This window comes from Henckelia pumila, chromosome 4 (assembly GCF_033568475.1).
Source record: "Henckelia pumila isolate YLH828 chromosome 4, ASM3356847v2, whole genome shotgun sequence".
Classification (NCBI taxonomy): domain Eukaryota; kingdom Viridiplantae; phylum Streptophyta; class Magnoliopsida; order Lamiales; family Gesneriaceae; genus Henckelia; species Henckelia pumila.
In genome coordinates this window covers 133,568,472-133,589,209 of record NC_133123.1, presented here as the reverse complement: position 1 = coordinate 133,589,209, position 20,738 = coordinate 133,568,472, and the positions used below count along the sequence as shown (strand labels likewise).

The 20,738-nt window shown below is 33.3% G+C and overlaps 3 protein-coding genes across 4 annotated transcripts; 1 reads left to right on the top strand and 2 right to left on the bottom strand.

The window, feature by feature from the left end:
• The first annotated feature begins 6,810 nt into the window (after window positions 1-6,810).
• LOC140894339 (histidine-containing phosphotransfer protein 2-like) lies at window positions 6,811-15,027 on the top strand. The gene is made up of 6 exons (XM_073302834.1): window positions 6,811-6,931; window positions 7,526-7,656; window positions 7,751-7,819; window positions 8,075-8,146; window positions 14,098-14,170; window positions 14,767-15,027. Exons 1-6 carry the CDS (start codon window positions 6,872-6,874, stop codon window positions 14,797-14,799), a joined length of 438 nt encoding a protein of 145 aa, XP_073158935.1. The 5' UTR covers window positions 6,811-6,871; the 3' UTR covers window positions 14,800-15,027.
• Window positions 15,028-15,513: 486 nt separating this feature from the next.
• Window positions 15,514-17,878, bottom strand: LOC140866522 (pentatricopeptide repeat-containing protein At3g53360, mitochondrial-like). 2 transcript variants are annotated; one of them, XM_073271523.1, is made up of 2 exons: window positions 15,900-17,878; window positions 15,621-15,822 (listed from the first exon to the last, which is right to left on the bottom strand). In XM_073271523.1, exons 1-2 carry the CDS (start codon window positions 17,681-17,683, stop codon window positions 15,744-15,746), a joined length of 1,863 nt encoding a protein of 620 aa, XP_073127624.1. In that variant the 5' UTR covers window positions 17,684-17,878; the 3' UTR covers window positions 15,621-15,743. The 2 variants fall into 2 exon arrangements, with proteins under 2 accessions (XP_073127623.1, XP_073127624.1); XM_073271522.1 differs by having other exon boundaries at window positions 15,514-17,878.
• An 815-nt stretch (window positions 17,879-18,693) lies between these two features.
• LOC140866238 (copper transport protein ATX1-like) lies at window positions 18,694-20,339 on the bottom strand. Its single transcript, XM_073271183.1, has 3 exons — window positions 20,236-20,339; window positions 19,575-19,650; window positions 18,694-19,135 (listed from the first exon to the last, which is right to left on the bottom strand). Exons 1-3 carry the CDS (start codon window positions 20,245-20,247, stop codon window positions 18,879-18,881), a joined length of 345 nt encoding a protein of 114 aa, XP_073127284.1. The 5' UTR covers window positions 20,248-20,339; the 3' UTR covers window positions 18,694-18,878.
• Window positions 20,340-20,738: the final 399 nt, after the last annotated feature.

The following is a 20,738-nucleotide window of genomic DNA, read 5'->3' as shown; positions in this document are numbered from 1 at the left end:
TCTCAATATAATAATAATAATAATAATAATAATAATAATAATAATAATAATAATAATAATAATAATAATAATAATAATATAATACCCAATCAAAGCTTAAACTATTAATTCACAAATGATATGCTTTTAGCTGTCTCGTAGATATTTGATGCATTAATTGATTGAGATATATTACAAAATTTCGCTGGGCCGATTATTTTTCATGGGGCCTAACCCGAATGAAATATGCACTACATTAAAAAATGCTAAACAAATAAACTTTTTAGATAAGTTCAAGATAAGGTTTTCGAAAATAGGTATACATTGATACACACAAACTTTTATGAAATTAAACATAAAAAATATGGGTAACATAATTTAATTGATGTCATCACGCATAAGATGAATAGTGTTAATATAAATGTTGAAATTTGATAATGTTTCAATAATTCACAGGAAATTGAAATTTGATGTATGAAAAATCATTTTTTTCCCCAAAAGTTTTAGTTTAAAAAGAAATTTTATTAATATTTTTATGAATAATATCAAGATTGAATGTTCATACACATACGGTATACCTATACTATCTATTATCTATTATCTATTATTCTATATAAAAGAGCCAATGTTTAGAATTGTGATATGTCATTAATACCCTTCAATGTTTAGATTTCTCAATAAGTGTTTGGTAAATATATGGAAATATAAGGGCAAAACGTTGAATATAAAAAATACTGAATATCAAAATTTTGTCAAACTTGGTCAACTTTTGCGGCTATTAAATGTAACTTAAATTATAATAATATTAAAATTAATAATAATATTAATAAATTAATACCCTTCATTCTTTAGATTTCTCGATAAGCGTTTGGTAAATATATGAAAATATAAGTTCAAAACATTAAATATAAAAAACATTGAATATCAAAATTTTGTTAAATGTCCTTCAATGATTAGATTTAAAAATTAATAATAATAACAATAATAATAATAATCTATTATTCTATTATTATTATCATTATCGTTAATATCCTTCAATGGTTAGGTTTTTCAATATATTTTTGGTAAAGAGCCAATGTTTAGAATTGTGATATGTCATTAACATCTTTCAATGATTAGATTTTTTAATATATGTTTTGGTAAATATATAAAAAAATAAGGGCAAAACATTGAATATCAAAATTTTGTCAAACTTTGTCAATTTTGCGACTATTAAATATAATTTTAATTATAATAATATTGATATTAATAATACATAATAATAATAATAATAATAATAATAAAAATAAAAAATTGGGCAATCAAAATATCAACCAATATAAAAATAAGATTCAAAAAATAAAAACTAATAATAATAATAATAATAATAATAACAATAATAATAATAATAATAATAATAATAATAATAATAACAATAATAATAATAATATTATTATTCAATTAAAAGAGCCAATAAATGAGTTAAAAAATTTTACTATGAATTTTCGATTGAGCACTTTATTGGTTCTTGGTGTGTGCTTTTAGCATGGATAATGTGTGGAAAAATTGGAGCAAAAATAAAGGTAAATTTGGATTATTGATTTTTAAGATTGGTCAATGTTTTTTAATTTTTTGTGTTTCATATATTAAATTTAATTAAATTAATTAATTTGCACAATTTACGTAACAGTCAATTTCGTTGTTTGTGTTTCATTTATAGTTTGCATCATTTAGGTATGAGTGACTTTTTAGTTGGTTAATTATATGTGATACTTTATTATAAATAAATAATTAACAATTTTTTATAATTTAAATAATGTTAAAATTTAAATATTTTACGTAACGTTGATCTATTTGTGTTTCCAATATGATTTCAATGTCTAAAATATTATCATGTATGTGTCGTATAGTCAATGAGAACATGTTTAGTTATTGGTAGCCAAATTAATTAATCAAAAGTAATACATTTCAAGTTAAATAGAAATTAATTAATTTCGACTATAAGCATTATTTTCATTATTTTATCATAATATTTTTACATAAATTATTTTACATTATAATTATTTATTAATAGTTTATGTTCTATTCTTATAAATTAATTTGATTATTAGTTTGCATTTAGATTGACTTATTTGAAATTCATGAATTTGGAATTCATCTTCATTATTCAATTACTTCAACAATATAAAACCAAATCAATATTATATTTATTTACACTCTATTTATACTTACCATGATGGATTTCATATGGTTCTAATATTTTAAGAAATTGAAATTCATTGTGACTAGATCAATTATAGTATAATTAAATAAATATGGAGATGAATTAAAATTCTTGTATGTAAGTTATCTAAACAATAAAAATATATTTAAATATATGATTTCAAATCCTTCTATCCAAACTAGGGGTGCAAACGAACCGAATCGAGCCGAATAATGATAAAATTTTAAGGCTCGAATTCGGCTCGATAAGAGTATATTCGAGTTCGAGCTCGATTCGAAGTTTGATAATTTCAAATATTTTGGCTCGATCTCAGCTCGAAATGAAGTTCGAGTTCGGCTCAAAATATTCGAACCTATTCGTGAACTATTCGGATATTATGGTTCGAAAAGCTCGAAATGTTCAAAAAAAGTTTAAAATGTATATATATTTATTATATAATTATATTATATTAATTAAATATTAAGGTTCACGAACTATTCGCGAACTATGGAACAGTATAATTTCGGCTCGAGCTCGGCTCGAAAAAAAGTTATGTTCGAATTCGGCTCGAGTTCGATAAGCTCGAATACGAATCAAATATTTATCGAGCGGGCTCGTAAAGCTCACGAACAGGTTCAGTTCGTTTGCACTCCTGATCCAAATTCAACCTTATATTTTTTACAATACTCTAACCATATCTCTTATTACATGCACAAGTCTATGTGAATGTGATTCACCGTGTCACGTGTTCTTCCAGATCATTTGTTCCTAAAACGAAAGTTATAGAAATATGTTTGAAGTTTAGAGTGTGTGTGTGTGTGTGTTTCAAGATCATTTGTTCTTGCGTTTCACAATTTGTTTTAGTTTAGTTTTCATGATTATAATTTTATAAGTTCTCTTTTGATCATCGTCAACTAAAAGTTTTTAAATAATATGTCATCATGTCTCTAATAAATTGAAAGTTGACCAAATTTATCAGCACGATTTCAGGGTTTTGAAGATAGCAACTGACATTCTTGCAATCTTTTGATAATGTCATTGATCCAATGGATAGATTTTGAATCATAACATTGTTAAAAACCAACTTACTAATAATTATAAATAATTCACCACATATAACCATCATAATCAAATCCAAATATTTTTTGATAGTAGAAGCATATATATTGTCAAAAATCAAATACATTGGCATATGATTCCAAAGAACAGAAGACCACGAAAACAAACACAATTGAACGCGAACAAAAATACAAGAGGCAAAAATGACCAAAAAAAGAAGATTTTATGAGTTAACCAAGAAAAACAAGAACACTAAAGCCAATTAATTGAGGTAATTAGGAATGATGAGAACATGTCAACTTTCACCCGAAAAAGAAAGAAATTATTAGGATTTAAGAGTTAGGACAACAAAAGAGACTCACATATGAAGTTATCAAAAATTAAAAAAAATGGACATAAAATGGTTAAATATAATAAATTGTGGATTGGGCCCTTGAACATAACAAAAAAAACAAAGAAGAACGGGTAAAATTTGATAGATGAAATCCCCATTGTCACAAGAAATGATCAATTTAATTAATTTTTTTTTGGATTTGACATCTAAACAACGTCGATGTTGTTCTGCTTTAGCTTATAATTTTCAATGGCGTCAAAGAAAAAGACCATAGTTGTTCTGCTTTAGCTTATAATTTTCAATGACGTCAAAGAAAAAGAACAATATGGTCGAGATAATTTTTTCCTTTATTTCTTCTCTTTGAGAAAAGAAATGCAAAAAAAATTAATAATTTAGTTTTAATACATTATTGTAGATTCAATTAATGACAATAAATTATTTTTTAAATCAAAGATATAATGGTGAGTTGCGACGGATTGTGGACTGACCCACATCGCTAGCTCATTTTGGTACATCTAATTTTGAGCACACATTACGGACAAGGGGTGTGCTGTCAAAATTTAAAAACATGAGGATATATGTGCACAAGACTTGAAAACACTGAAAATTAATAGAATATTATTATTTTTTAGCAATTTTTGAATTTCATAGAAGTGTTATATGCAATTAATTAATTAATTTTAGTCTCGAAGATCTGTTTGTGATTTTGATTTTCAAATATCGAACATAATAACCTTGCTCGTACATGCTTTCATAGTACAAATTTATTTATTAACTCTCTATGTTCACACTAGATACAATTTATATTTCAAAACTCTTTTTTTTAGAGTATATAAGAAGAAGAAGAGGAATAAGAGAAGTTAAGATGTCTTAACAATCAGTTAATATAAAACCAAAAATTATATATATTATTCGAATGATGATTTTTCAATGTGCGGAAGGTAATATGACATGAATTAATATTGATTATTGAGAAGTCACTAATTGTTTTCTCCAACGTGAATAAATATTTATAAATATAAAATTTCATAAATCTATAAAATATATCACGTGATTATATTTATATCTACAATTTTTTTTTCATAAATATATAAAATATATCCGTGATTATATTCATATCTACAAAAATTTTCACATGTAATTTGTTTTATCTTTAATTGTACCCAATATTTATAAGTATAGTTTGTCAAACACAATATTTAACGAAGGAAAAAAAATACATTATGGTATGGTTTATTATTTGTGTATATCGAATTTAATCACTCTTCTTGAAATAATGTGAATTAGATAGTGATGTTAATGAAAATTTGAAATTCATACAACGTTTGACAACATATAAAGAACATGTCACTATTTAAAATCAATTGTATGCAAATTATAGAATAAAAAAGAATACTGATATAAATACATTAGTTATTTGAAGTCAATTACAGTAATAGAAGATTCAATATATTGATGCCAAAATAAGAAAAACTCAGAGATCATTGATAACCAACACATCATAGGCATCAAACTTTAAGATAATAAAAAAATTGGTATGTCAACAACATCATCGAGAGAAAGAGACAAATAAACAATAAAAAGATCAAGAATTGTAAGTCATGAATAATTTTTTTAAAAAATAATTAATTTATGGATATTGTTAGCCACATTTGTGTAACTATTATTTCATTTCCAAAAAATTGATATAACATCATTTTTTATTCAATCAAATAACTAACATGACACAAACAAAGTGCTCTCACGTGCGTAGCACGTGTTTTTTACTAGTATTATTAAAGAAACAGAACTTAAAATAACTAACGATGGTGTTTTATTAAACCAAAAATATCCATTTTCTCAAATATAAAATATTATATTTTTATTTAATAAAAATATATTATCAAACTTATTTTTATCAATTTTCATCTTATATATACTTATATATCCTAATAAAACGTTAACGTTTTTAAAAATTCAAAAGTGTAGATAAAACGTTTTACTTTTATCTTTATCTACACTTTTGAAATTATAAACTAAATACTCATAGAGTCTAACAATTGCAATAAAATAAAAGCACTTACTTTATTTAATTTTAAAAAAATATGGGTAATATATTTATTTATTGAAAAACTCTAGATGTCTACTTTATAGTATATACATTGGTTTACGTTAATTTACATTTTCCTTTACCAAATACAAATCTATCAATGAAAAGAAATAAATATATATCTTATTAGTCAATGATAATTTTGTTATTGATAAGGAAACTTGTAAGCAACGGTATACACTAACACAGGTTTACATCTAGCATTAATCTTATTTATTTATTATTTAATATTAATGTAGGAGAAATTTAGAGTAACTACTTATGATTTCGTGGTATAATTTTTGATAAACCAAATATATCCAAAAACACTTCATCCTAATTTATTAAGAAAATAATAAAAACCTATTTTAATCAATTTTTTGTTTATCTATAGCTATCAAATCCAATAAAATATTCTTTTATATTTTATCTATATTTTTGAATTTTTAAATTATTATATCTCGTTTAACATAATATTATCACACCCTTATAAAAAAATTTAAAATTATAATTTGATATCATCTCCGAGTTTCACAAAAAATTAATATTTTGATTTTATTGTTTAACATTAACCATTATTGATTTGAAAATTCTTTATAAATACTAGTGTATTGATGCACGCACTTGTATAATATTTTTATAATTAATTTGATTTATATTAAAATAAGAGTAATATCATAATTGTAAAAATTATGGATGAACTAAACTGTAACTTGTAATGTCGAAAAAAACAAAAGAAAACAAAATGGTAATATCTATATCACATGATAAAAACAATTTTGGTAAAACAAAAAATGTTATCTAAGGACGGATTCTTTATATATAGGGAAAGATAAAATGATAAATACATTATGTTCAAACGACAAATATCATTTACACACGCAACTCATACGCCTTACTTCCTTAGCGACTAATATTTATAAACACAGATACTACTTATAGGATCATAGTTTCTTAATAAAATAAAATTTATATTAAGTAAAGTTTATAATTTAGTAATTTTGTCATATCTTCCTATTTCCATAAATATTAGATACTCTTGTGTTATTAAAAAAAGGTAACAGTTTTGGCCATTCGTGGAGTTCCGCTGATTTCATGCACATGTGTTTATGTCAACAACCTAGCTAGCTAGCTAGGCTCAGATATCCAACACCCCACATCTTTTTCATCGGATTCTCCGACTGTTATGCCAATCAAATTACTTCTTTCGCTTAATTTTACTTGCTGTGGCACCATAGGTTATCGGAGAATGGACCAAGAAGCCCTTAAACAATTGCTGTTTGATGCCATTCAACGACTCGAAAATAATGTAACTTTCTTTTCTTTCCTTCCTCTGTTCTGTGTCTTTTTGTTTGTTCATAAAGAAAAGAATTGCATTGATAAGATTTATGTTAATTGACATGGGAATAGTTGAAGTTGGGAAATTTTTTATGCTAATTTGACTTTAAAAGGTTTTGGTTCATGCGGGTTAAGTCTTTTTCGGGGACTCGAGTGTGCAAGGATTTCAGCCTTTTGGACATGCATTAGTGTGTTTTACATATATATATATGTGCACAATCATGAGTGAGTTTATGGTGCATGTGGTGACATAGAACTAATCAAATGTTATACACATGACCTATGTGATTTCGTAATTAGTTCACGAGTACTATATCTCACCGCTTTTGGATGGAATGATCTTACATTGTTCTTTTGATATCGACGTGATCTTGCATTTACATTTATATGGTTGTAGTGTTAATTTATGTGTAAATATTCGATGTAAAAATCGTTAAGATTTGCTTGGGGTTGTTTGCACGATATGTCCTTGGAAAACTGGCCAAAAATACAAAACTAAGCACACTATATAGATCTTTCTTTTTTTTATCTATGATCAGATTTGATTTACTCTTGATGCTTGTAGGGATTGATTGATTACCATTTTCGGGAGTGCTATTTGTTGAAGGAGGACGGTGGTACTAGATTCTTCTTCGACTTGATTTCTAATTTTTCCACCGACGTTGGAAAAGTGGTGAAACAGATGGGAAAAACTTTGTACGGCTTTCTTACACATTGATTTGGCTTATCTTATGTTATTAGGAGGTGATCTTCATTGTTAAACTGTATCGTTGTGATCGATCATTGGCAGGAATCAACCACATGTTGACCTTAGTGAGATGAACGAACTTTGTATCAAGCTCAAAGGAAGTGCTGCATGGTAATTACACACATGTAAATCTAACAGCTCGTTTTAGACTTGAAAATGTTTATGGGTCTTGATGTAGAAGTTATCTGCTTCTGCTGGCCTTCTGCTTGAATTTGCTTAAATTTCCTGTTTGAGTTGCCTTTTTCAATCTTAATTTTTATTGAATGAAAAAGCTAGCATTATTGTTTTTATTGTTGGAAATTTACCAGTCTCTTGATAATAATGTGGTGGAAGGATTTACATTAATGCTTTGTGTTTAATTTACAGCATTGGAGCGTGCCGTATCAGTGCTGCTTGTTCTAATTTAAGCCATGCTATTGAGAAAGAATCCAAAGAAGGGTGAGATAGCTTCATTTTTTCCGCCTTTTACGGAGACTCTTTTCCTTTTTGCCATTTTGTTGGTTGAACATCATTACTTAATGTTGATACGATCTTAACTCTTTAAGTATTTTTCGTTTGTTTGCTTTGAAGTCAATATGTTACTTCCAATAACGGTATCTGACCGATGCCATCGAACTTTAAACAAGGAATCTAACGACGACAAAAGATCATCAATATGAAACGTGGAATGATAGGAAGCAAAAAAGAGTAAAAGGGAAGCGAAACATGGTAAATGTGCCTTCTGTCAACGGCCAACAGAAAATCTTTTACTCTTGCAGTAGACGAACTCGTGTTCTTTATGATAGTTGATAGTCATTTATATGATTAAGGCAACTGGCAAACACTAGAGAAAACTTCAGAAGTGAATCTTGGTGATGCACTTAGGAGAATAAGTTTCTCTATATCAGCTCATCTTTTTTCCTTACTTATCCTCCTTTATTTCAAATTGGATGTAAAATCACTGCGTATAAAAGATGTTCGCTTGACTAAATTTGAAGCTTCGCTTCTTGTTTCACTGGCTCTTTACGATGTTACCCTCTCAATCCTGAGTATGTGAATGTATTGTGATTTACCTGCTTAATCAAATCCATGAGCATTTTCAAAATGCATGTTTGCATCATGCTTGTGTAAACACCGCCTTCACCTATTTAATGCTTGAAAGTGAAATGGTGAAAACTCTAAGGTAAATCTGTCTTTGTAGTTTTCTTTAAAAACTCCAAAATGCTCCTTCTCACTAATTTTTTTGTGTTAAAGAAGAATCCAATTTCAACGCTTTATCTTATGTACTTTTTATTCATGACCATGAAAGTAGATCTGTACCTTATGAAACTTAAAAATGGTTATCCACGTGTCATACATTTGAATTTCTGGAACGTCCATTGAATATATCCTTGATTTGTTCTACATCCTAAGAGGCTTCAAGCAGGCAAATATTTTGCATTCTCTTGATTTCGTGTATGTTATCTTCTGTCATTCCTTATTTCTGTGTTCATTCTAATCTATTGTAGATGACACGTTTTCAGTGTAAGAGGTAAAGAAGAATGAATAATAATAAGTTGTGAAAATAAAGTGTATATTATCTTTCCATTACCGAGGATATATATACAACAAGAAGAATAATTAATAAGAGAAAGTGAGTGATTCTCTACCACTAATCGAGCTTGTGATTCCTCTAATTATGTAGAATATTTACAGCTAACAGATTACATAATATACAATTTATCCTTAACTAATGCTTTCCTTAATATGCCCCCTCAAGATGGTGGCTCTTGGGAGGACACCAATCTTGACTCGAAGTTTCTCGAGACGTTGTTGAGATAGTGGCTTAGTAAGTCCATCGGCCAGTTGATCTTCTGAAGAAACATGGGAAACTCGAAGCATACCACTTTGTACTTTTTCGCGAACAAAATGAAAATCAATAGCAATATGTTTCATCCGAGAATGAAAGACGGGATTGGCACATAAATATGTGGCGCCAATATTATCACAATAAACGGTTGGGGTTGGAGAGAGGTGAACTCCTAGTTCATGTAACAATGATTGTAGCCAAGTGATTTCAGCAGTGACAGAGGCTACAGCTCGATATTCTGCTTCAGTGGAAGAACGTGCCACAGTGCGTTGTTTCTTTGAGCTCCATGAAATAGCATTATGTCCGAGAAAAATGACATGTGCACTTGTCGAGGTGCGGTCGTCAGTGTTACCGGCCCAATCAGCATCCGAAAAACCATGGAGTAATAAGGGAGAATTCTTGCGAAGAAACAAACCATGATGTATAGTTCCTTGAAGATAACGGAGTAATCTTTTGACCGCTGTCCAATGTTCGGTAGTTGGGTGATGCATGAATTGTGATAATTTATTGACAGAAAACGCAATATCGGGGCGTGTAAGTGATAGGTACTGCAAGCCACCAACAATAGAACGATATTCTGTGGCATCAGTGAGTGAGGTGCCATCAAGTAAACTTGGCACATGATTAGGAGACATGGGTGTCTGAACATGTTTTGCATTGAGCATGTTGGCCTTTTGTAAGAGATCATGGATATACTTGTGCTGAGATAAGAAAATACCATGAGTGGATGGGATGACTTCGACACCGAGAAAGTAGGAGAGAGTGCCAAGATCTTTGATGGAGAATTTGTTGGCAAGTTGGGTGGTGAACCTGCCTAGAAGGCCATCATCATTACCTGTCAGGATTAAATCATCGACATACACTAAAAGGTACAAGGTGAGATGCATATGATTATAGATAAACAAAGAGGCATCTGTCTTGGAATTCACAAACCCAATTGATAGCAGAAATTGGCGAAGCTCATTGTACCAAGCTCTTGGGGCTTGTTTTAATCCATAGAGAGCTTTCTTGAGTTGACAGACAAATGTTGGATTGTTCTTGTCAATGAAGCCTGGGGGTTGAATCATATAGACATCTTCAGTTAGGTGTCCATGAAGAAAAGCATTATTGACATCCATTTGCTTGAGAGGCCACCCTTTGGAGATAGCAAGACTGAGTACAAGACGCACTGTGGTAGGTTTGATGACAGGACTAAATGTCTCATGGTAATCGATGCCTGGTCGTTGGTGAAAGCCCTTGGCAACTAGCCTAGCCTTGAAGCGATCGATGGAACCATCAGGATGGTGTTTGATGCGAAACACCCATTTACATCCAATCAGATTCTGTGAACTGTTCGGAGGAACAAGCTGCCAAGTTCCATTACGTAAGAGAGCAGTAAACTCATCGGACATGGCTGCCCTCCATTGAGGATGTTTCATGGCCTGGGAGACAGATGTGGGTTCGATGTGGGCTGAGGAATGAGTGGTGGTCAAGCTAAGCTTGGTGAGAGGTTTGTGTATGTGATTTTTGGCTCGAGTGCGCATTTGATGAGTATTGTGGGGTGAGGAGGGCTTGGCTGGTTGGGATGAGGATGGTGATAAGGATGGTGCTTCCGACGACATGCTATGGAGATTGCGAGAGAAATGTTGAGTAGGGGTGGCCACATGATCACCAGAGTCTACCTGTGGGGAAATAAGGCTGGGATCGGACGGGCTTTGAGAAGTAGTGGGAATGTGGGATATAACAGTAGCAGGTGGTGTAGTGTGTAAAAGAATAACCTCAGGTAACAAATTTTGATGATTGAATCTGAAATCAGAGGATGATGAATATTGAGGTGGGGATGGAGCATTATGTGAGGAGGAGTGGAAATTAGGAAGATTTGTCGGTATCCATTCTTGGAAAGTAGTACTAAGCGGACGAGGAAGTGAGAGAGATTGATGCGAGAAGGGAAAGATTGTTTCGACAAATGTGACATGGCGGGAGACAAAAATTTTCTTTGATATTGGTTCATAACATTGATATGCACTTTGTGTGGAGGAGTAACCAAGAAGAACGCAGGGTTTCGAGCGAGATTCAAGTTTGTGAGATCCATATGGCCGAAGCCACGGATAACAGAGACATCCGAACACCTTTAGCCTTGAATAGTTGGGTGTGGTGTTAAATAGTTTTTCAAAGGAACATTTCATATCGAGATTAACCTTTGGCATTCGATTAATGAGATAGACGGCGGTAGAAAAAGCATGTGGCCAGAAAGAGATTGGCATGTGCGCATGTTGAAGTAGTGTAAGACCAGTCTCGACGATGTGTCGGTGACGGCGTTCGGAAAAGCCGTTAAGCTCAGGTGTGTGTGGGGGGGTGGTGAGATGAGAGATACCATTGGTGGCCAGAAAAGATTTAAGAGATATATACTCGCCACCATTGTCTGTATAAAGAGTGATGATGGCTTTGTTAAAATATTTTTCCACAAGAGCTTTGAAGCGGATAAAAACGTCAAAAACATCAGATTTGCGCTTAAGATGATAAAGCCAAATATAGCGAGTGTAATGATCTACGAAAACGATATAGTATTTATAATCATCATACGAAACAACGGGGGAGGTCCACACATCAGAGTATATTAACTCAAGAGGACGAGAACTTGACAGTGAGGAAATTGAAAATGGCAATTTATGTGTTTTATTGCAGTGACAAGAATTACAAGCGAAGCTTGACTCTGAAGGAGATGACACGGGCAAGCTTTTATTGGAAATTAAATGACGCAAAATACTTGAAGATGGATGACCAAGGCGATGATGCCATTGGTTGGCAGAAGCTTTTATTGACGAAAAGGCAATTACAGGTTTTGTTGATGGTGATACATGCGGCCACTCATAAACACCATCTCTAGTCGCTCCTTCCAATAGCGTTGCCCCCGTACGAAGATCCTTCACAAAAAATGAGGATGGTAAAAATTCAATTGATGCATGATTATTGGAGCAAAATTGAGAAACAGAAATGAGATTCTTTTTCATAGAGGGAACACATAAAACATTATCTAAAAGAAAGGGTTTAGAAGAAGAAGGCAGTGTTGTTGAACCGCTATGAGTGATAGGTAAGCCTGTGCCGTCTCCGATATGTATGTTTTCAGTCACAGGATATTCCGAGTGAAGGGACAGATTTCGTAGATCGGATGTGACATGGTGTGATGCACCGGAGTCGAGTAGCCATTCTGTTTCAGAAGGAGCAAGTGGAGAGGCTGGATAGGCTTGAGGGGTGGCAAAGTGTGCTTGGTATATGGGAGTGTTGTTTGGATTTTTACTAGGTTGAGGGTTGGGAGACCAAGGTATGCATTTAAACGTAGGGCAACGTTTGGCAGAGTGACCGTGTTCGCTACATAATTGACACTTGCCAAGGTATGGACGGGGATGTGTGGCAGAAGAGAGAGGTTGGGAAGGATATGTAGATGTATTTCCGAGAAATCGAGGACGATGGTTTTTGGTATTTTCCGGTGTGTAATATGTGCGGTTTGGTGGTGGCTTTTGTGATTGAAAATGAGATGATTTTTGTGTGGGGTTGGCTGAGGCAGGCATGTGAGGAATGCTAGCTTTCTTCTGTGCTTCATACTTGAGGTGTGCTTCAAAATTGATGAGTTTTTCATGCAGTTCTTCAAACGTAACAGAGCTTTCGCGAACATGCATAGCCGAACAAAGATCTTTGTATTCTTCATCAAGGCCACTTAAGATTTTCAACACGATATCATCATTATCAATAGGATGATTGAGCATGGAGAGTTCATCGGCAATGACTTTAACATGTTGCATGTAGTCGGTTATTGACTGTGTCCCTTTTGTGAGAATTCGAAGGTCTTCTTTTAATAGTGTAATTCGACCTCGAGAGGGTTTGGCATATGTGTTGGTAAGAATATTCCACGCTTCTCTTGATGTAAGAGAAGATGCAATAAAAGGAACAAGATTTGGAGAGATAGAATTGGCTATAGCACTGAGTATTAGTTGGTCTTGTCGTATCCAAAGAGTATAATCTGGGTTTGTAGTGACACCCTCTGCAGTTTTGATGTTTTGTGGAGGACAAGGTTTGGATCCATCAATGAATCCCATAAGGTCATAGCCTATGAGGATTGCTTGAAATTGGAATCGCCATGATGAATAATTAGTGGATGTAAGTTTGACAGAGATTTGTGTGTTGGCATTGATGGAGAAGATGGATGAAGGACTATTGTGAGAATTGATAATTGTGGATTGTGATTCGGCCATTTGGAGAGGATCGAGACTCGTTTGAGTAATTTTGATGCTCTGATACCATGTAAGAGGTAAAGAAGAATGAATAATAATAAGTTGTGAAAATAAAGTGTATATTATCTTTCCATTACCGAGGATATATATACAACAAGAAGAATAATTAATAAGAGAAAGTGAGTGATTCTCTACCACTAATCGAGCTTGTGATTCCTCTAATTATGTAGAATATTTACAGCTAACAGATTACATAATATACAATTTATCCTTAACTAATGCTTTCCTTAATATTCAGAACGTTTTTGAACAGTCCTTTTTGAATGGTCTTTTATGATATCATAATTTTGCAGGTGCCTCCAGGTGCTGAATGACATAAAGCATGAATACAAAAATCTTCAGCATCGTTTGAGCGAAATTCTCAGGGTGAGTAATGATAATGAGCATCTTATTTCACCGAGCCTTCACAAGATGCTACATGAGGGTTCTATATCCTTAGAGGCTTCAAAATGTCGTTCAAAATTGTAGGAGTGTTTTGAAAGCTCACAGGCTTGACCTCTAGCTCATTTAAGATATTTGAACCTCAGCCTCATTATGCTGCTCAAAGTTGGCTCAAGCTAGAAATTATTAAACTTGGGTCCAGCTCATCGTTAGTCGAGTCAATACAAGCATTAGCTCCAATGCAGCTTAATTTGGGGACACAGCCAAGTGTCAACCACCCTATTGGTATAATATAGAATATTCAAGTCTTGCCTTGATCAAGTTAAGATTTTAAGCAATACGGTTGCTCCCTTAGGATTATTTTGTTAGAAAAACTACGATCATAAAATAACTTACTTTACTGTGGATAATGTGAGTTGCTAACATACGTTTAGCAAACTTTGGCAATTTCAAATACCATTTTACTTGTTCTAAATTAATTCTTGTATTCCTTATATATCTTACACTTCATTTTTATTTTGACAGTGTTTTTTTGTTCACTATCTAAACTTGATTAAAAGTTGATTCATTCTATGGTGCAGGTCGAGCAAGAGTTGATTTCCAGATACATCTGACAACTTCTTATTGTGGAATGGTATTTTTGGTATACAATGGCAGTTGGATTGTTGATTCAGCCTTTGGACTTCAGGGACATTCTTGTTTCTACCGTCTAGTCGTTATGTTGATGTCTCTGAGTCCTTTTGGCATACAATGGCAGTTGAACTGTTGTTTCAGCGTTTGGTCTTCATGGATATTCGCCTTTCTAGCGTCTAGTAGTTTATGTTGATTTCTGTTTTGAGTCCAACAAAGGGTTTTATCCCGAATGATTTAATCAACATTCTATGTTGAATGAGCATTGACTAGTTTTCTGCCAAATTTTCTGACGATTGTTGCATGATAATCTTGTTAAAGAACAGAGAATGTTTGGTGTTAGCTAAACTACTGCGTCCGAGGGTTTCTTTGGTTGGTGATCTTGATTTTGTTTACTTGGTCGTGGGAATGATATGTTTTGATTTATTTATTTTTTCAAAAAAAGTAGTTGTCTACGAAGCTAATTGTATTCAAGATGATGTACACAACACTTAATATTAGCTTTTTGTATCGTGATGATTGCACAAGATTTTAGTTTATTCAATTACTATATTTGTGTTTGGTGTTGATTATAAAACGGCTAATTTACATTAATTTTTCTTACTCTTTTTTTTTTGTTTTTGGAATTCACCTCCATTGCATATTACAATTGTTATACTTGACAAGGAAAGTAAGTGTCAAATACATGTTTAGCGGAAGTGAATGCAAATGACTAGTTGTATAAAACCGAAAAATAGGAAAAGTCGCAGAGATGATATATCAATTGCTTAGGTCCCCATTAACCAATGATATCGTATCGTCTGGAACACATCCTTCATCTAACAGCTGAGCTGATAGTCCACTCAAAACTTCCCTCACCCCATTACCATGAAGCTGCAAGCAATCATCCGCAGAGAAACACAATACTTTGTCGCGCAACTCTGTCCAGCTATACCCAGTTTCCTTTTTCAGTGCCTTCTCTTTCATTAGTTTTCTGACTTGAGAAGATTCTTTCCACATGTTTGAATCTGCATAGATATTTGATAGCATGATATGGGCAGATGTATCATCTGGATCAATGCTCAAAATCATTTCAGCAGCATACTTGGCTAACTCCAGGTCTTTGTTAGTAATACAGCCAGATAAAAGACATCGCCAAAACACTTTTTCAGGCTTTACGGAGAAACTTCTGATGAAATCATAAGCTTCTTTTGTTTGACCTTTTCGCGAAAATAGACTGACCATACAAGCTAAATGATCATTTTTTGGGATGATTCCAAATTCTTTGGTCATTGAATCAAAGTGATGCAATCCTTCAGCCAAGCTTCCTACATGGCCACAGGAAGATAGAACTGCAATGAATGTGATATCGTTTGGTTTGATCCCATTCTGCAGCATAACGTTGTACATGTTCAGGGCTTCTCTCCCAAAACCATGCTGAGCATACCCAGAAATTATGGCATTCCAAGAAATCAGATTCCTATTCGGAAGAATGTTAAATACTTTTCGAGAATCATTGAGTCTCCCACACTTTCCATACATGTCAATGAGAGAACTTCCAACTACCACGTTGGAATCAAACCCGGGTTTTATGATGGAGCAATGAATTTGCTTACCCCATTCAATTGCTGGTAAATCCCCACAAATGCTTAAAAGAGAGGAATATGTGTAAGGGTCAGGGTCAAACCCATCTGAAAACATGTTTTGTATAAGTTCAGTTGCTTGTTCAAAATAACCCGAGTTCATAAATCCAGCTATTAAAGCATTCCAGCTAACATTATCGTGACCATCCATTTCACGAAATATTACAATGGACTCCTCAAGGTGATCAATTTTTGAATAAAAATCTAAAATCGAGTTGGAAACAAAAGTAAATGCTTTAAATCCCAATTTTATAATCAAAGAATGGAGTTGCATCCCACCCCAGATTTCCTTCTCCTTGCCAAAGGCTCCAAGCACAGAAGCAAATGTGAGCTCATTAGGCCTCAGACCCGTAGAGAGTAACTCTTGAAAAAAATCGATGGCCTCTCTGTATCTTCCAAGCTGCACACAACCTCCAATCAATGCAGTCCAGGCTGCTGTCAACCCTGGCTTTTCTGCCTCTTTCAAAGCTCTATGTGCTAACTCCAATTCTCCACATTTTGCATAAAAATTAACCAATCCAGTCACAACAAAATGATCTATCTTAACACCACACTTGATGGCAAGGCATTGCACTTCCATTCCAACTTCCAGAACCTCCAATGCAGCACAAGCACCTAATACACTTCCATAACAAAACTCATTCATCTTTACTCCCATCCTCAAACACCTCAAGAAAACTCTCAATCCTTGCTCATTCTCCCCACACTGAACACAACTAGCAATAAACGAAACACAGCTAATTGTACCAGGCTCTGCTATGGCATCAAACACGTGTGCTGCCATTTTCAATAACCCACATTTCCCGTAAAAGTTGACCAAAGAGTTAATAACAAAACTGTTCACATTTTCCCCACTCCGAAACATTCTTCCATGTACTTCCTTCCCAATCCTCAACGCTCGTATTCGAGCGCAAGAAGATATAACGGCAACATATGTATAATCATTCGGAGCAATCCCATCATCAAGAACCATTGATCTGAAGCAATACAAGGATTTTTCCATGAACCCCGCGTTAGAATATGCAGAAATTAGTGATGTCCAGGAACATATGTTTCTCTCAGGCATTCTTTCGAACACCTTCTCAACGTAATTAATGTTCCCAAGTTTATAATACACAGCGAGCAAATGATTGCTTGTTTGAACATCTGGATTAAACCCAGACACGATAACTCTAGCATGAACAGCTCTAGCGTCGAAAATGGAACTTGCTTCGGTGCATGATCGAATGAGTCGAGAGAGTGACATATAAAGAAACGTCTCCTGTACATTTGCAAGTAAATGTATGGTATAGTGGCTGCTGCGGATGATTGAAGTTTCGGACAAACGCTACAAACTAACTGCTGAAACTGCTTGTTCCTCCGGTCCTCGTGTAAATTACTCAGTTCTCTAAAGTTTCTCTTTTGGAAAAATTAATTTTTAGTTCATTAAAAACAATTTAAAAACTACCAAACATATATTATATTTATTCCATCTTACTTGTTTGCGTTTATTTTTCATCCGTATCAATTATATAATTCAATTTTTGTATTTAATATTGATAACCCACGAGTAGGTTCATTATATGTTTGAGCCCATTGAAAGCTCATAAACCAAGGAGTAAAAACTAACTTGAGTCCAACTCTAGTGAAATCGGTGCATGAGGGTAGTTGGTGGAGGCGAGGAGGTTAAAGTTGCAATTTGAGTTGGAGTTGGAGTTGGAGTTAGAGCAAGAGAGATGACAAGGGTGAAGATGAGCTAAGATGTGTGCTAAAAAGTTGTAGATGAGCTTGGGAGTTGAGAAGCCAAGAATGAGCTACGCTGATGGAGGAGAGTAGTTAAGGTAGAGCATACCTGAGACGGGTGAATTCTTAGCCTAAAATTTGTCTCAAAGGCGAGGTGCCTTAGCTTCAACCTCCTCTCAAGGGCGAGGTCACACTTTGAACCGCCCCGAAAGGGCGAGTCTAAGATGAACAAGCGCGTGAATCTCACTCACGTGGTCTCTCCCAGCCTCCTCTAATATTCTTTGCTTGATTTCATGTTCACTCTGGACTTGAAGCTTTGGGCTTAGATGACTCGAATCTTGGATTGGACCCTCCAATTTTAGTGATTATGAAATATAATTTTTTTATCCAATTAAAAACTTCATTAAATAAGAACAAAATGAATAACTGTTTTATAAATCCAAACAGTTTATTTAATCGGTGTCCTTAATGAGCATAATAAACAATTAATTGAAAAGTTTGATCAATGTCATATTTCATAACAAAAATGTAAAATTTGAGATTATAAATTGTGCATTATATAGAAATCAAGAAGTAAAAGTCTTGTGATCAACATATAAGCCTCATTTTTTTTATTCCAGACACTTCAAACACAGTCGTTAAATAGAAACATTTCTTTCTAGCACAGGGAAAGAAGTTATTGTAGCTTATATATTTCACTTCCGGATCAAACTTATACACTATGCAGCAGCAACAGAATCAGTGGACTTGGATCCCGACTCCGGTATCGCCTTAGGGTCATTAGACTTCGACACTGGTTCAGGTTTTGCCAGGGGATCATTAGGCTTTGGCACGGTTTCGGGTTTCGCCTCGGTTGCTTCCCAGAAGGAACTTGCCTTCCCAGTCTTCAAAACAGTCTGTAGCACAGACTCTGGCTTTACATTGCCCTTCACTGTCACCTTTTGCTGCTCCAAATTGATGTCGAACGAGTCGACACCTACAAATATATAAAGTGCAAGAAATCAATGAAAGATTTAGCTATACAATGGCAGAAATGCTAAAATTTGTCACTTTATTCAAATATCACTAGAAGCTATCATTGAGCATCAATTGGCCATTGCCATGATTTAGGCCATTATGTAACTCAAAAGTTTCAATTGTCACAAAGACCATCAAGAGTTCAAATTTGGTTTATTTTACGTTGCTACGTATCCAAATCTACTTGTTTCCTCGTTATTTGTAACGCTCTTTACTTTGGGGTTGAAATCTTTCTATATATACATATTCGTTCGTGAGCTTTTTGACATTAAAAAAAAAAAAGGTCTTTTGGAACAAGAATCCATATTCCATATCTTTATTACATCAGTTTCTAACATAACCAGCAAATGATCATAAAAACCAAGCGATCAAGACGGAGAAGAAGGATGTCGTCGAACCTTCCATTTTCGAGAGAACCCTGTTCACGGCGCCTACGCAACCTTGGCAGGACATCTTAACCTTGAGCACAACAGTCTGCAATTGATCACAAAGCTATGAATATATGTTATTATGTGTTTCCCAGAAATGATCACAAAGCTATGAATATATGTTATTACATGTTTCCCAGAAAACAATATTAGAACAATGTTACAAGAATGTCGTTTCACAGAAAGTGCAGTTGCCTCCTCTGATATTGACAAATGCTAGCTAGATTGCTCTCAGAATAAACTCCCATAATTTAGCTACATCATCATTGGATCCGAAAGTAATGATGAAGATTCAATGCAGTACTTTGCATTGTTTAGCTCAAAAGTCATCTCTTTGCCATTAACATAACACAATGATAAAAAAACAAACACTTAAACTACAATAGATCTAGTCTTGCTCCACTTAAAATCAAGAAACCGAGAGAACTCAAACGATGATTTGATTTCCAGCTCCAGAAGAAATTTAAAAAATAGCCCATAAATGAAACATGAAAATGAATCAAGTTCGGAGCACATTGCAACAATAAAATGTTATGGTAAATGGCAGAAACTCATGCAGTGTATTTAGCGTGAAAATACCATATGATGATTTGAATATTTATAGAAAGAGAATTCAAAAACCGAAACTTGCCTCAGACGACATGATGAGTATGTATTTTCGGGATATATGAATATTCAAACAAGAACAATAATATTTTTCTCGAGGGGAAAGAAAATGTTGTGATGATGGATTGGGGAGCTTCACTCTTTGTTGCGATATTTATAGAGGAAGAAAATCAATAAAGAATTAAAAACAATTACGCGTGAGCATCATTTCATCATCATCACGGTAAATATTAATTCATTAGAAGATTTAGTTAAAGTCATAGATTTGTTTACGTCCAAAAAAAAAAAGTCATAGATTTGTTCAGCTCATATGTGTACAAACATGACGCTGTCGTTATTTTTGTGTTGGTTAAATTCCAGAGCTAATTTTGTTAATAACGGTGGAATGAGGATTTTTAAATTATCAGGGCTAAAATCTTAGTCTCTATAATTGTTTAATCTTTTTAATCGAACCACTCGGGCTGCTATCAACCCTTTTGAAATTAATCCAAAATTTTACAAAATTAATATATATAAAATTTTTAAAAA

Excerpts from the sequence above, each read along its gene's own strand:
- LOC140866238 (XM_073271183.1), bottom strand. Across the intron at positions 19,136-19,574 it reads GGTTCTCTCGAAAATGGAAG|GTGTCGACTCGTTCGACATC; the intron begins GTTCGACGACAT and ends ATATATTTGTAG.
- LOC140866522 (XM_073271522.1), bottom strand. The coding sequence starts at position 17,683 with ATGTCACTCTCTCGACTCATTCGATCATGCACCGAAGCAAGTTCCATT.
- LOC140894339 (XM_073302834.1), top strand. The coding sequence starts at position 6,872 with ATGGACCAAGAAGCCCTTAAACAATTGCTGTTTGATGCCATTCAACGA. Across the intron at positions 7,657-7,750 it reads AAACAGATGGGAAAAACTTT|GAATCAACCACATGTTGACC; the intron begins GTACGGCTTTCT and ends GATCATTGGCAG. Across the intron at positions 8,147-14,097 it reads GAGAAAGAATCCAAAGAAGG|GTGCCTCCAGGTGCTGAATG; the intron begins GTGAGATAGCTT and ends ATAATTTTGCAG.